The sequence below is a fragment of the Lepidochelys kempii genome, chromosome 1, assembly GCF_965140265.1.
Source record: "Lepidochelys kempii isolate rLepKem1 chromosome 1, rLepKem1.hap2, whole genome shotgun sequence".
Lineage (NCBI taxonomy): Eukaryota > Metazoa > Chordata > Testudines > Cheloniidae > Lepidochelys > Lepidochelys kempii.
The window spans coordinates 347,747,769-347,763,105 of NC_133256.1; the positions used below are offsets into that span (position 1 = coordinate 347,747,769).

The 15,337-nt window shown below is 50.2% G+C and overlaps 1 protein-coding gene across 1 annotated transcript in view; it reads right to left on the reverse strand.

Annotated features, from left to right (window-relative positions):
• The window catches only part of TNPO3 (transportin 3), an 82,994-nt gene that overhangs the window by 11,061 nt on the left and 56,596 nt on the right, over positions 1-15,337 (reverse strand). The window contains 7 exon segments of the mRNA XM_073328965.1: positions 347-463; positions 1,161-1,301; positions 1,866-1,926; positions 8,054-8,130; positions 9,913-10,004; positions 12,361-12,552; positions 12,740-12,879. Of these exon segments, the coding sequence (XP_073185066.1) occupies positions 347-463; positions 1,161-1,301; positions 1,866-1,926; positions 8,054-8,130; positions 9,913-10,004; positions 12,361-12,552; positions 12,740-12,879 (820 nt within the window).

Here is a 15,337-nt window from a genome sequence, read left to right on the forward strand (position 1 = left end):
GGGACCACTGTGAACATCAGACAAAGGTCATACGGAAGCACCCTGGGGAAAGCCACAGCAAGCTCGGTCCAGCGTCCTCATCTGCACCAAGGGATGCGGCTGCACCAGCTGCTGAACAGGGGCGAGTCCCAAGGGCAGCCCAGCGGAAATATTATCTAGAACATCTGAGCGACTTAGGAGCTGAAGACCCATTTTCAAAAGCGACACTTGGAAGATGAACTCCCATCGGCTTTCAGTGAGAAACGCACGGAGGGGAAAAAAGGCATCAAAAAGCTGAAGCCTAGTGGGACGGCAGGGAGTGGGTACCGTTTATACACATAACTGGACGTGCCTTCATGACACCTACCTGCAGCATGTCCAGCAGCCCCTGCCGGCAGCCTTCCTCCATCCCGTACTCGTCCACCAGGATGCTGCCAAGGTACAGGAAGCAGGAGTGCTGGTGTGCCTGGTACACGTTCACCATCTGCCAAGGACACAGCAAACTTACTCCAGCTCACGTTCCGCTCCAAGACACGCGGCCGACGTCAGCTGGCCCCAGCCAGGAGCTCGACAGAGCAGATGTGTGTCCTACCACCAGGAAGCCCATGGCCTGGCCAGGTTTCCAGTCCCCAGTGGCGATTCGCGTGCAGTACAGGAGAAATTCTCCCCTATAAAGGGCCAGCTTGGCCGGATTCCCCAGTCTCCGCCCTGACAGAGGCCTATCCCTGAGGCTTCAATGGAGGGTGGCTGCCCGGGCCCATTCCCGTACTTAGCTGTCCCTGGAGAGCGGGGGGCTTCCCGTCCAACCGCTGTTGACAACCAACAGTTGCCCAGAAGTAGGGCTGGTTTCCCATGTCATTAGAGCAGCCGCATGTGTACTCATGAAGCCAGCACGGCTTCCTCTTACGTCGCACCTGGCTTCGGTATTTATAAAGCAGTAACCACGAGAGTCTCCCCCAGCTCAGAGCTACCTGTGCACCGTGACCTGTTTACAGGTATTCCAAGTGTCACACAGACTTTTAACCGTCCCAGACCTCCCAGCCTCCTGGGGGCTGTAAATCTCACCCAGGGGCTCAGCCACCTGACCAGTTGTGAGATTTCGCTTTCTGCGCACACCGATTCAAGACACCCCGACCGGGCGAGACGCTCCCCCACCACGTGTCTCCCCCGGGCGCGCTCACCTGCGTGACCAGCGGCTGCAGCAGGGCCGCAGACCCTTTGCCGACACAGCGGACAGCAAAGCGCAAGCACCGGCAGCAGCGTTCCACAATGCGGTTGTCGGCACGATGTTTGTTCAGGGTCTCCGACAGGACCGGCCAGATCTGAGTGAGCACAACAGGGAGGGCTCAAGGTACTCGGAAGGGACCCCACAACCACCCCAGTGACTACGATACTCTGTGTCCCGACAGTCCCCAGCTGCTGGCAAGACACCCCCTCAGGTACACCACCCAACTGCCAGGCAACCGAAGCTGCGGGCACCTCCTGGATGGAAGGAGTCCTTCCCGCGCATCCAGTGACCCCAGCTCTCACACAGCCATGGATCTCAAAGCACTCGACAAAGAAGGGGCTACAACGTTTTACTCAAGGTTTGCCTTAATTCCTCTATTTATCAAGGAAAGGAGTGAAAGCAACTAGGATACAAGCCCATTGATTCTTCATGCCCAATTTCCCCCTCCCAGCAGTTCTACAGCAGCCTCTCCTCTGATTACAGGGACAAGCCAGCAGTGACTGTACGTGGGGCTCATTCCTGCTCACCAGCCCAAAGCCAAAGCTACACCTGTGGAGACCAGATCTGCCCCGAGCATTCAGTGACGGGGACACCCCAATTCCTGGCTAGACGCGTACGGAGAAGGATGGCCCCAGGCCTGGCACCGATGTTCACTTACTTCCTGTATGACTTTTTGGCACGGATGGGTCTGGCCATTTTCTACAATGGGGTTGGTATGCCTGGGAAAAGCAACAAAAGGGTCAAGTGCCTTTTTAAACACGAGCTATTCTGTGTTAACTCAGTGCTGGTGAAACACACCTGGGTGACAGCCCTGACCACCGAGGGCCTCCATTCCCCCCCAGCACACGTACTGCATAAACACAAACAGAATACGCTTCCCACATCTGGAGACACGACCTGGGAGTGGGGGAGGGGAATTTAATCTCTTTAGCCCCTCTGACGAGAGGACAGACAAGAGGGTCACCTTGGGGGCTGGTTCTGGGGCTGCAGACCCATTGCGTACTGGACTCCAGCACATTTCCTAGCCAGAAGAGTCACTACTGATAAGGCTGTACTTTATTGCCTGGTTTCCGGTTCGAGGCAGGGCATTACACACAGTAACTATGGCATGGGGTACACAGGAGCCCACCTGGCCCTCTCCACAGCAGAGAAAGTTACTTATCCTATAGTAACCAGAGGGCCTTTGAGATGCGTGGTCCCTATCTGTAGTCCACTGTGCGTACGCATGCGCGCCACACACTCAGACGGAGAATTCTGGAAAGCAGCTTCCATTGATCCACGCAGGTGCCATTGTCTCCTCGTTCCTCCAGCTGAGGAGATATAGGGCGGGGCGCCCTGACCGCCTTTCCAGTTCCTTCTCTGCAGCTAATTCAAGACTGCTCGGAAGCAGAGGGGAAGGATGTGGAGGTAGACTACAGACAGGGACCACACATCTCAAAGAACCTCCAGTTACCCAAACGCAGCGGTTCTCAAACTTTTGTACGGGTGACCCCTTTCACATAGCACACCTCTGAGTGCGACCCCCCTTATAAATTAAAAACACTTTTTTATATATTTAACACCATTATAAATGCTGGAGGCGAAGTGGGGTTTGGGGTGGAGGTTGGCAGCTCGCGACCCCCCCATGTAATAACCTCGCGACTCCCTGTGGAGTCCCCACCCCCAGTTTGAGAACCTCTGCTCTAAGGTAAGTAACTTTCTCTTCTTTAAGTGCTGGTCCTGATCTGTATTCCACTGGCAGCGACTGACCAGCAGGACTCAAGGCAGATGGGGGGCCTGCGGATGCAGACAGCAGAGCTGTTTCAGGGAATGCTGTCCCCAAGCAGGCGTCAGCGGAGGAGTCCTGCACTGAAGCATGTCTTGGGAGCGTGCGGAAGGAACTCCATGCAGCTGCTTTGCAAACGTCAAACAGAGTCACTTCTTGAAGCGATGCCATTGACGTGGCTTGCGTTCTTGTCGAATACGCCTCACCCCAGGTGGGGGAGGAAGATTAGATAGCCGAGAGAGTAAGATACAGCCAGAGATCCATTTGGAGATCCTCAGAAGATACTGCTTGACCTGGGACTCTTCCCGCTACAGCGATAAACAGCCTGGGAGATTTTTTGACTGGCTTTGTCCTTGTGCAGGTAGAAAGACAAGGCTTGTTGATGGGATGGAGTCTTCTTCAGATGTGTGGTGTTTTGGAAGAGACACAGTTAAGTGGCCTGACTGGTTCAGGTGAAACAAACTGCTTTGGGGGGTGAGTTTAGAATGTAAAACACAATGAAATGGTCTCTACGGAACACGGTGTAAGGAGGATTCACCATCAGTGCTCCGAGCTCACCCACCTTCCTGGCTGAGGTGACGGCTACCAGGAATGCAACTTTCATGGGAAGGACAGACATGGAACAAGTAGCGAGGGGCTCAAAGGGAGGCCTAGTGAGGACCCAAAGAACAAAGTTTAAGTCCCATTGAGGAACAGGTTTCCTTACTGGCAGAAAGGTTTGGATTAGACCCTTCCAGAATCTGGTACTCAGTGGGTGAGTGAAAATTGAGCAACCAGCAGAAGGTGGGTGAAACGCCCTGATTGCTGCCAGGTGGACACAAAGAATTGATGGGAAAAGACCCACTGTGTTGAGAGAAAGAAGATAGTCCAGAATACGGGGAATACCCGGAGCTTCTGGGCATTAAGTTTTTATTGCACCCAGATAAAGAAATGCTTCCCCTTGCTACGCACCGTTTTCTAGAGGAATCTTTTCACCTGTTGGTAAGGATTGTTTGCCCGGCTTCTGAGCATGAACGTTCTAGAGTTTGAGCCCAACCAAAAACCACGCCCTGAGATGGGAGTGCTTATGGGTTGGGGTGCTTGGGGCAGATCAGAAAGGACCAGATGATGACATGTGTAGGAGACTCGGGAACCACAACTGTCTGAGCCAGTTGGGACTGATGAGAGTGTCTTGTCCAGACGAATGTTCTGTAAGACTCGATGTGGGAGTGGTAAGGGAAGGAAGGCAGAATTCAGATGGTCTGACCACAGAAGGAGAGCGCTGCCCTGAGAGCAATGTCCTAGGCCTCGTCTGGAGCAGTGTACGTTGCACTTTGTTTGTCAGAGGCAAAGAGACCGCGTGGAGGTTCCCCATCAAGCAAAACTACTGTTTACCACGGAGGCATGGTTGATAGCAAAGTGTCTGCTGAAGGAGTCCACCAGCAGATTTTGATTTCCTGGACGGTGAACTGCTGACAGGGTGATATCATTGCTGATGTACCAATCTCACAGAGTGACCACTTCAGCACACAGGGGAATGGATCCCACTCCTCCCTGCTTGTTGATGTAAAAGACGGTCGTCGTCATATTGCCTGACACTACGAGGACTTGGGGACCTGAATGAATGTGAGAAAGGGTTGGGCTGCTCTCAAGTTCCAGAATATCGCTGTGCATCCTGGGGTCTCAGGATGTCCAAATGCCTTGCGCTGTCTGGCTGTCCACGTGAGCTCCCCAGCTTAAAAGGGAGGCATCTATAGTGACTGTCTGGTGAGAGGGGAAGGAAGGGAACGCCCATGCATGCCTGGTGGGGATACTTCCACCACAGTGGAGATGACGTTACTTTAGTGGGAAGAGTTCCTATGGCGTTCATGGACTGTTGGTTTGGGGAGTACGCTGTTCTGAGCCATGGCTGAAGGCAATGAAGATGGAGTATGGCAAATGGTGCGATAAGCACAGATGAAGCCATGTGCTGCAGGATGGAAAGACATTCTGATTGCTGTTTGAGGGTGGTTCACGACCTGTTCTATGAGGTCCTTCATCGCTTGGAATCTGTGCACTGGCAGATAAGCCCTTGCCATGACTGACTTTAGGGAAGCTCCAATGAAGTCTACAGTTTGCACTGCAGTGACGACAGACTTTTCTGAGTTCATGCCGACCCCTAGGGAAGACAGGAGTTAGAGCACTGGTGAAGTCGACTCATAAGCATCTTGATATGTCTTGGCAATGAGACAGAGATAGGGGAAGATGGTGAAGCTGTGACACCTCATATGGGCTGCTACTACCAAAAAGAACTTGTCAGAGACCCTAAGGGCAGTAGCAAGACCAAATGGGAGCGCTCGGTGTTGAAAATGGTCAGGGGCCACCATGAACTTAAGACAATATCTGAGTGGGATGAATGTCCACGTGAAAATACATGCCCTTCATATCAAGAGTTGTAAACCACATGCCCTTTTCCAGGAATGGGATCACAGATGCCAGTGTGACCATGCAAAATTTCAGTCTGTGAATAGAAGAGGCTGAGATGACACAGACTGAGGATAGGTCTCCAGCCCCCCTTCTTTTTGGGTATCCCGAAAGCATGAAGCCATGATTCACAGTGCTGCACCTACTGCTGATTGAGCAGTGGGCCTGGCAACCAACTTGCCTTCCTCAACGAGAGCTCGTAACGGAGCTCCATCTTGTTGTGGAAGCTTGTCCAAGTCCATGAATTTGGAATAGTTCAGGTAATCATACTTTGGCAACAGTACTTGGTAACTGGCTATTCTGAACTGAAGGCTAATAGAAAGGAAGACCTTCCTTCCCAATAAAATCAATGCATTTACCCTCTGTATTGACTGGAGTAGGTCTAGGATGCTGCTGTCTAGATATCTCCATGGCAGTCTGGACAACCAAAGAGTTAGGCACAGGATGAGAAAATAAATTCCACCCCTTTGGCTGGGACAATATGGTGTTTTTCTGCCCTCTTCGGAAGGGGTAAAAGTGACTGAGGTATGCCAGACTGTTCTAGCTCATTCGTTAACAGGAAGTGCTATTCAGCTGGATCCAGACGTTTGGAGAACTTCCAGAAGTTTACATTAAGGATCCTAAACTTCCTCCAGGGAGATCTGTAGCTCCTCTGTAACCTTACACAACAATTCCTGGAACTGCTTGCTGGAGGGATGGGTATCAGAGTGACTGCTTCATCCAGAGATAAGGACGGTCTCCATTGGTACCACTGGATCCTGCTCATAAACTTGCTCTTCCATGGGGCCAGAGGAAGCCCTGTCTGTCCTCTTGCAGAGGAGGGATGGACTGACTCCCTCATGGATCATGTCGACTCTGGAAGATGGTCCAGGTCCCTGGGACTCCAGAACAGACAGTAGGAGGGGTCAAATGGGGGGTTGTGGAGGTCCCCAGGGCATGGGGTACCAATGGTTCTGAGGTAGGTAATGAGATAGGCGCTGGTTCCAGGCTGGCCTGGGTCCTTTGTCTGGGAAGGCGTGCACTGGAGGAAGTGATGTCGGTTCCTTGGGTAATTCAGTCTCCCAAGGGGAAAAAAAAAGCCAATTCTGAATCCATTGGCCAAACCGACGGTTCCGCAGAAGGGAAAAGACGCCTGGACAATGGAATGGGAGACAGACTCCTCCGACAAACTGCATCTCCTGGTAGAGTCAACGCCTCCCTCATGAGGGAAGGACCTTATGGTGATGGAGACTGGAGATCAGGGAGACCAAAAATGTCAGATGTAGCGCAAGATTCTGTTCGCCCCAGAATAGGAGGTGGTCCGTCTGCCTGAACCAACGGAGCCGGAGGAGTTAGTTTGTGCCACAGTCGGGTGAGGCAGTACTGTTGGTGGTTGAGACTCTCTATGGTTGCCTTTTGCCAGTGCCAGAGGCATTGTTGCCAGCAGAGTGGTCTGGTGCCAATGGAGCCCTGGGTTTGTGGCCCTTTTTGTCATGCCCCCGAGCCGACTCATGGCACAGGCTGAGCAGAAAGACTTGCTTGACTTAGCAGGGTTGTATCTGGCTGCTTTGAAGTGGATTTAGAGGAGAATTTGCTCTTGTGCTTATGAGAGCACTCCCGGCCCACCTGACAAGGAGTTCATTCCCTCGCTCCTAAGTCTGACTTCACGGCATGAAATGCACTCCTTGATGAGTCAGGCCAATGTATGGGGTGTCCCCAAGCTGGGGCCTGACTGCAGCCTCATGACCTTCTCCATTAAGTGCTTCTTCAGAGGAAGTTTCCACTCCTCACAGGTATGACTGAGGAAAGAGCAGCAGACAGTAAACCTTGCTGCAACGTGAGCTTCCCCCAAGGATACTAAGATATGTATGCCTGTGACAATGGACGCAGCTCAGTGAATGGTGGGACTTTCCATTCCCCACTCGGCTAGACAAAGACACTCCCTCTGAGCTACATCTTTATACCCTGATACAAACAAGTTAGTTACGGTCCCTCTGACATAGTTAGTTACTGCCCCCTGACGTGGCTAGTTATCACCCATCACCTTGTACATGTTGGTTTAAAACAAACATTTTTATTACGTACTGTTATCCTGACCTTATCTTTCAGGAGGGGTCAGTGTGTTCCTTTTATCCTTGGGGAATGTTTTTGAACCATCCTTGATATCGGGCTGTGTTTGCGTGAGCACTCTGTGTGTAGTACTTCTTAGGAATGTGAATTTCTGCAATATCAGCCCTGTTCTTGCCAGATTCTGTGAGCAGGTCCTGCCTCATACCAGGCCTATGATAAAAGGGCTTATGTCTCAGGCTCTCTTCCTACTACAAGAAGGAACTTGAGAGGCGGTTGGTTTGTTTTGCCCTTTATCTCCTGGGTTGGAAGCACAGGACAGCGAGGGCCCATGTGTAGATCAATGGACACTGCTTTCAGGAACTCTGACAGCAGGCGCCTGGATACATGCATACCCACAGTGGAATAACATAGGGCGAGTGCACTTGAAGAAGAACGTATCGTTTTTACAGACCTTTATAAATGAGAACCTCTGGCTGGTTCAGGGATTTTAAGTTGATCTAGAGAGATCAGCAGGCCCCTCCCAGCCCCCAGCAAGACAGTCTTACTCAGGAGCTCCCAACAAAGCCTGCATTAGTCCCCACCTCTCTTACCTAAATATGACAGCCAGTCGATCTAGGGGCACAGTGGGGTCTGAAGACAGGCCATTGCTCGGCTCCTGAGACAGCAGCTGGAGAAACAAGCAAAATTAGCTGAGATTTCAGTGACCATACGGAGCTCCGTTCTGAATGGCTGTTGTCCCGAGAACACAAAGTAAACTGACAGGTTTCAGAGTAACAGCCGTGTTAGTCTGTATTCGCAAAAAGAAAAGGAGTACTTGTGGCACCTTAGAGACTAACCAATTTATTTGAGCATAAGCTTTCGTGAGCTACAGCTCACTTCATCGGATGCATACTGTGGAAAGTACACAAGATCTTTTTATACACACAAAGCATGAAAAAATGGGTGTTTACCACTACAAAAGGTTTTCTCTCCCCCCACCCCACTCTCCTGCTGGTAATAGCTTATCTAAAGTGATCACTCTCCTTACAATGTGTATGATAATCAAGTTGAGCCATTTCCAGCACAAATCCAGGGTTTAACAAGAACGTGGGGGGGGACGGGACAAGGGGAAATAGGTTACCTTGCATAATGACTTATGGGGGAGAGAAAACCTTTTGTAGTGGTAAACACCCATTTTTTCATGCTTTGTGTGTATAAAAAGATCTTGTGTATTTTCCACAGTATGCATCCGATGAAGTGAGCTGTAGCTCACGAAAGCTCATGCTCAAATAAATTGGTTAGTCTCTAAGGTGCCACAAGTACTCCTTTTCTTTTTACAAAGTAAACTGTGCCTCTTTCACACCTCACAAGCAATGTTCATGTCTCAGACTCCCCATGTTCTGGCCAATGCAGAGCAGAAGACTCTTCTGTTCGTAGACAGAAGTGGGGAGTATCACACTATGAGCCTGAAGGGAGAGATATGGGACTAGGGCTTGTGAAAAGATTTGAGTGGTGACTAGTCTCAGCTGCACAAGATGGGAAGTTCCTACTACCTACGGCTTTTCCATGGGGCATTCAGAGCTTACTTGACATGGATTTCAGACAGAATGGCAAAGGAGAGCCCTACCAGGAGGAGACAAACTGATCAGCTGGTGAGCACGCCTCACAAGTTACTCACATCAAACTGTACACCACACTTAACTCAGCTTCCACAACAGAGAGGGAGCCATTCAGCCCACAAGGCTCCAAAATGGCAGGTCATTTTAGGAATGACATATGGGAGTATCCCATGCAATCTTACTTAGCTGCCCGTCCCCTCACTTCCCAGCCCTTTCCACTTTTTACCTTCCTTTAGCCAAGACTCCAAATGAAAAGGCATCGTGGGCTACTTATACTTCAGGGATGGGTAAGTGGCCCGTGACCACCATCAACTACACTGTAGGGGTACAGTCCATAGAGACTATAGATTTCAGCATGCAAAGATCCATCTTGATCACAGCAGAGATGAAGCACTGCATGCTGGGAGATACAACATGAGGAGACTAGCTCCATACTGAAGCTGCAATCGGCTACATTTCATGCAAATTGGCTCATGTATTTACAACACTTTCAAGCGTTCTGCAAATCTGGTTCTTACACCTATTTAAGTTACTATGCTCCTCTCTGAATCAGATCCTCAGCTGGTGTCAATCTGTGTAGCTGCACTGACTTCAGCGAGCTACAGCAGCGTATGCCAGCGGAAGTTATGACGCTGTATTTTCAGATCTTGCTTCACGCTGTTGTCGTTCCCACGTTATTTCCCCATGCTCAGAATAGTAAGTTGCTCAGTGCTATGGCACTTGTAGAACACTGCAGCCACAGTGGAAGTTTTCTACTGAGCAACACACAGAAAATTCCTACTACAGACTGGCATAACCAATCCAGCTGCAGAACAAGGCAAAAGTTCTGCAACTGCAGTGCCCCGAAGTACCTTTTTCAGTGCCATCACCTGAACGGCACACAGTTCGCTGAGGCACTCTGCTATCTTTTCCAAGGGTAGCCGGGCAAGAACTAATGCTGTCCCTGGAATGCAAGAGGAAAAGAATTCAGGGAGAAGGTCGAGTGGAAGTTTAGTCAGTTTCAGACACTAAATGAACAAGTTTCCCCACATGGATCCAACTGCAGCAAAATCAATTGAAAATCTCCCTACACACAGCAGGAAAAAACATCTAATAATATCCACATGTCCTGACTGGACATGAAGTTATTACCCCTCAAATAAAACACATTCCTCTGAATATACCACAACTTGGCATTGCTGCTTCATTTGGATCGGACGCTGAAATGGATGTGTGGGATGGAAGACGAAAGATGCCGGCGTGCTGGAGTAAGAGAAGAACCTAGATGAATGAAAAATTTAGCAACCCCACTCAAATCACACTTGTGACCGGAAAAGAAAAGCACGATGCACCATTGAGCTTAGAATAGGCACAAAACATTTCTGTCATAGCACGTCATTATGTAGTAAAAGCTCTTTATATTTCAGCCTAATTGCAATAACCCTGGAAAATTACACACTTTTGGGGGACGGAAAAAAAAGTAAAACCTTATACTACAGCATTTTAGGGGTCTTACAGTCGGTACAAAATCAAACACCACTTGCATTGCCCCGTCACTGCCCATTGCTGTAAGGGCCCGTGGTAACAACAGCATCTTACCTAAAACGTACTCAGAGCACAAACATAAAATGATATGCAAAATGTGTTAATGCAACATAAAGGGTGCAGTCAGGCACTGGTCAGGAAATGCACAAGTTAAGGTTGCAACAGCAGCAGTCGTTTTAGCCAAGTGTCACTCAGTGCAAGTTTCCTGGCATGTGTTTTACAACGTAAATTGGAAATTGCATATTAAACCAGAAAACATGGACAGCGTTACCTCTCCTTGACATGGCCAATACAATACTGCTGAGGAACCTTCACTTTGCCCTTTCCTAACCATGCAATTCAATGTTCTGGTATCAGAACTCACGAGTATTTAAACTCCCTCAGTGCAATGTGTTGTTTTGTTTAAAGAAAACAAACCCTCCAGGCAGCACAAGTGCTAGGATTGCCTGAAACCCCTTAAAAAGAATGTTAGATGCAAGGTCCTGCAAATCTTTAACGCAAGGCACATTACAGACGCACAAGCAATTAAACAGCTAACGACATACATTGATAAGTACAGTAAAAGCTAGGTTATCCGACACTTTACCAACTGGAAAGCGCTATAAACCGGCATTTCTGATCTTACTGAAAGTCCGGTTTATAGTACAGTTGGTGCAGGGCCGGCAGGTGGCTCGGCTTGCTCGCCCTGCCCCGCCCCAAGCGCTGGCCCCACAGCTCCCATTGGCCAGGAATCGCAGCCAATGGAAGCTGCGGGGGCGGTGCCTGTGGGCGGAGGCAGCGCACAGAGCTGTCAAGCCACACCTCCACCTGCAGGCCAAGAGCTCCCATTGGCATGGTTCCCGGCAAATGGGAGCTCCGGAGCCCGCGCTCGGGGAGTGGTGAGTACACAGAGCCGCCTAGCCACGCCTCTGCCTAGGAGCAGCAGGGACATGTCGCTGCTTCCAGGGAGCCGCCTGAGATGAGCGCCACCTGGATCCGGCACCCCGAATCCCCTCCCATGCCCCAACCCTCTGCCCCAAGCCTTCCTGCACCCAAACTCCCTCCCAGAGCCCACACCCCTCACCCCTCTCACGCCCCAACCCCGAGCCCCTTCCCAACACCCAAACTCCCTCCCTCTTAGTTAACCAGAAATTTTTTACCTACTGGCACCCTCTATTCCCCCAACATGCTGGATAACAAAGCTTTTACTGTACTTCTGAAAGACAGCTTGCTGCTTGAAGACCTTAATGCAAGTTGATGGCTATTGACATACATTGAAGAATGAACATTAAAAACTGCACGAGTGCAAATCAGTCTGTTTCCAGAAGTACAAAAACTTTTGTTTTCCACTGTGCATGAGCCGAAGCCAGTTTCCATGAACTCAGAACTATTATCAGACTAGCTTCAAATTCGGTCCCATTGGTACTTAAGAATATTTTCATGCTACATGTCAACGTTCTACCAGAGTCACTGAATGAAGTGTGGCAGTAGGTTTTAAAGCAGAAAACCTGTATTTTTCTACTTCTTCTTCAGAGCTGAGCATAACTGAAAAAATTCGGATCCAACTTTCTTTAAAACAAAAACAAAAAAAAAAAATCACCTTTGGGCCAAGAATAGGCATGGAAAATTCTGGCCTGAAAGTGATTTGGTCAGAATTCACTGTGATTTGAGAATGTCAACTGAAGTGTGACACTGGGGGCTGTAATACACCCCCTCGGTGACCCTCACAATATCGAGTGCACGTCTGCACTAAGCAGTAAGTCCTGACAGCGGTGTCTGGGCATGTGAGGAAATACCTTTAAGGAGTCCCACAGCAGCCTCTGGAGACAGCATGAAGGAGTCGAGGGAGCGGGCAATCTCCAGCAGGCCGTTAAAGTGCTGAGCCATATGGTCCCGGCATACTGAGCAGATATTGTGAATAGCTTTGGCAGCAGCAGAGGCCAGTGACTTTTCACAGAGACCTTTCATCAAGTAACCCAGCACAGGATCTGAGAAGAGAAGAAACCCACAAGGAGACACTGGATTATACAGAGGACTCCCACAGCTTCATTTTCTGCCTCATTCTAAGAGGCACACTGGTTTATCTGTCCCGCATTGACCTTGGAGAGGTCACATTTCCCAGAGGGAAGCCAGCTGAAGTGCAGAGACTGAGCTAGTGTCAACGGCTAGACTCACCCAGGAACTGAGGGTTTCTGTCCACGACTTCACTCATTTCTCCCACCAGCTCGATGCTGGTGTAGCGGACAGCAGTGTGTACGGATTCGGGGAGGCGCACCACCCCCTCCAGCACCTCCACCAGCGTCGGATTGTTCTCCCTGGGGACAGAGGACAGTGGTTACTCAGTATCTGGCACAGTCAGTCCTATTCCCAAGCAAGAAACCGACAGTTTCAGCCTTCAAATAGCAGAATCGATGGAAGTACCAGCTAGATCAAGGAACCATGAGTCGCTACCCTGAGGAGCCTGGATAGAAAGTCTGGACACACCGCCCAGCGGGGGCCAGTATCTTTAACAATAACTGTAACAATACTCAGCACTTAAACGCTATTCAGTCCAAGCTTTACACCGGGGAGCCAGAGCCAGGGGAGAGGACCACCAAGCTCCAGAATACTAGCGGCAAGAAAGAGCAGCAAGCTGAAGAAGAGTGAATGAGAAGAGCCATCTGGTAAGAGCCAGGGTTATGGGGCAAGACAGAGAGGAAAACACTCAGCAAGGAATTCAACGGGCATTCCTGATTAACCCTGAGCGGCACTTGTACTCAGATCATTGTGGGGCTCCTACTTGGATGCACACAGGACCCTTCCATCGCCACCCACTCCACTGGACACAAAAAGCATCTCTAAGATACAAGGAATCCAACTCATCAGCCCGAGACATCATCTGTTTTATCCTGCCCTGTTCCATCAGCTATGCCCTGAACTAGGGGAAGTGCGCCTCCTAGTGGTACCAGAAGGGAATTCAGCCCTATTGGTGGAGGTGTCTCACTCCACCAGCATGCCTGTGTTTTCAGCTGTTAACCAAGTAATCAGCAACCAGGAGGAGCCACAGTGGGAAAGGCTGTGTTCAGAGGAACAAGGGTCAGTGACCCGGGAGACACAAAGCAACAAGATGGTCAAGCTCTCAGAAACCTCCATCACTCTTGCTACAGGGGAATGACGTTAGAAAGGAGAAGAATCATAGAATCATAGAATATCAGGGTTGGAAGGGACCCCAGAAGGTCATCTAGTCCAACCCCCTGCTCAAAGCAGGACCAATTCCCAGTTAAATCATCCCAGCCAGGGCTTTGTCAAGCCTGACCTTAAAAACCTCTAAGGAAGGAGATTCTACCACCTCCCTAGGTAACGCATTCCAGTGTTTCACCACCCTCTTAGTGAAAAAGTTTTTCCTAATATCCAATCTAAACCTCCCCCACTGCAACTTGAGACCATTACTCCTCGTTCTGTCATCTGCTACCATTGAGAACAGTCTAGAGCCATCCTCTTTGGAACCCCCTTTCAGGTAGTTGAAAGCAGCTATCAAATCCCCCCTCATTCTTCTCTTCTGCAGGCTAAACAATCCCAGCTCCCTCAGCCTCTCCTTATAACTCATGTGTTCCAGTCCCCTAATCATTTTTGTTGCCCTTCGCTGGACTCTCTCCAATTTATCCACATCCTTCTTGAAGTGTGGGGCCCAAAACTGGACACAGTACTCCAGATGAGGCCTCACCAATGTCGAATAGAGGGGAACGATCACGTCCCTCGATCTGCTCGCTATGCCCCTACTTATACATCCCAAAATGCCATTGGCCTTCTTGGCAACAAGGGCACACTGCTGACTCATATCCAGCTTCTCGTCCACTGTCACCCCTAGGTCCTTTTCTGCAGAACTGCTGCCTAGCCATTCGGTCCCTAGTCTGTAGCTGTGCATTGGGTTCTTCCGTCCTAAGTGCAGGACCCTGCACTTATCCTTATTGAACCTCATCAGATTCCTTTTGGCCCAATCTTCCAATTGGTCTAGGTCCTTCTGTATCCTATCCCTCCCCTCCAGCGTATCTACCACTCCTCCCAGTTTAGTATCATCCGCAACACGAAGAAGAGCAACACGATGAGTTTTGATGCTTGGCAGTCTGAGCCGGTGAATCTACAGGCAACAGACTAGCAACCACCTCCTCCCTGGAGCACCTGCCCTGTAGAGACCGGATAGATTTGTTCTGGCAAAACTCGAACACCTTGCCAACACTTAATTTAGCCTTCCCCTCCCCTGTTTTGCTAGTCCTCTGTGACTCAGTCGTCTGGTGTCAGGGCATCCCAGACAACAGAGAGCGCCAGCCTCCAGGGACCGGCGCAGTTACGGAACTCCTGCCCTTCTCCTCTACCAGCCGGAAAGCAATGGCCTTCCGGATCCTAGGGCCGCTGCCAGCAGGGGATGCGCCAATAATCGTTTTACAGACTCGTGATGCGAGCTGCAATTGAAACAGTACTTTACAGAGTTGTTCCCTGCCCTGAAGGGCTCCCCGCCTTCCACAAGCCAGACGAGAGATACCAGGCAGTAACATTGGGAGGGATTTGAGGAGCAGAGGGCATTGGCGGATGGCACTGGCTGAGGGTGCATTAAGGAGAGGGGCTGGGAAAGAACAGAGAATGGGGAGAATGAAGGCAGAGGCCGGGTGATGCACGGTCCTGACGGTACACAAGGAGGGAGTCCAGCACCGAGGTATCTGGGGCTCCTCACTTACGTTTCACATCAGCAGTAATCTCTCTCTCAACTGAGGAGCCCTGTGGCACACGAAGGTCTCT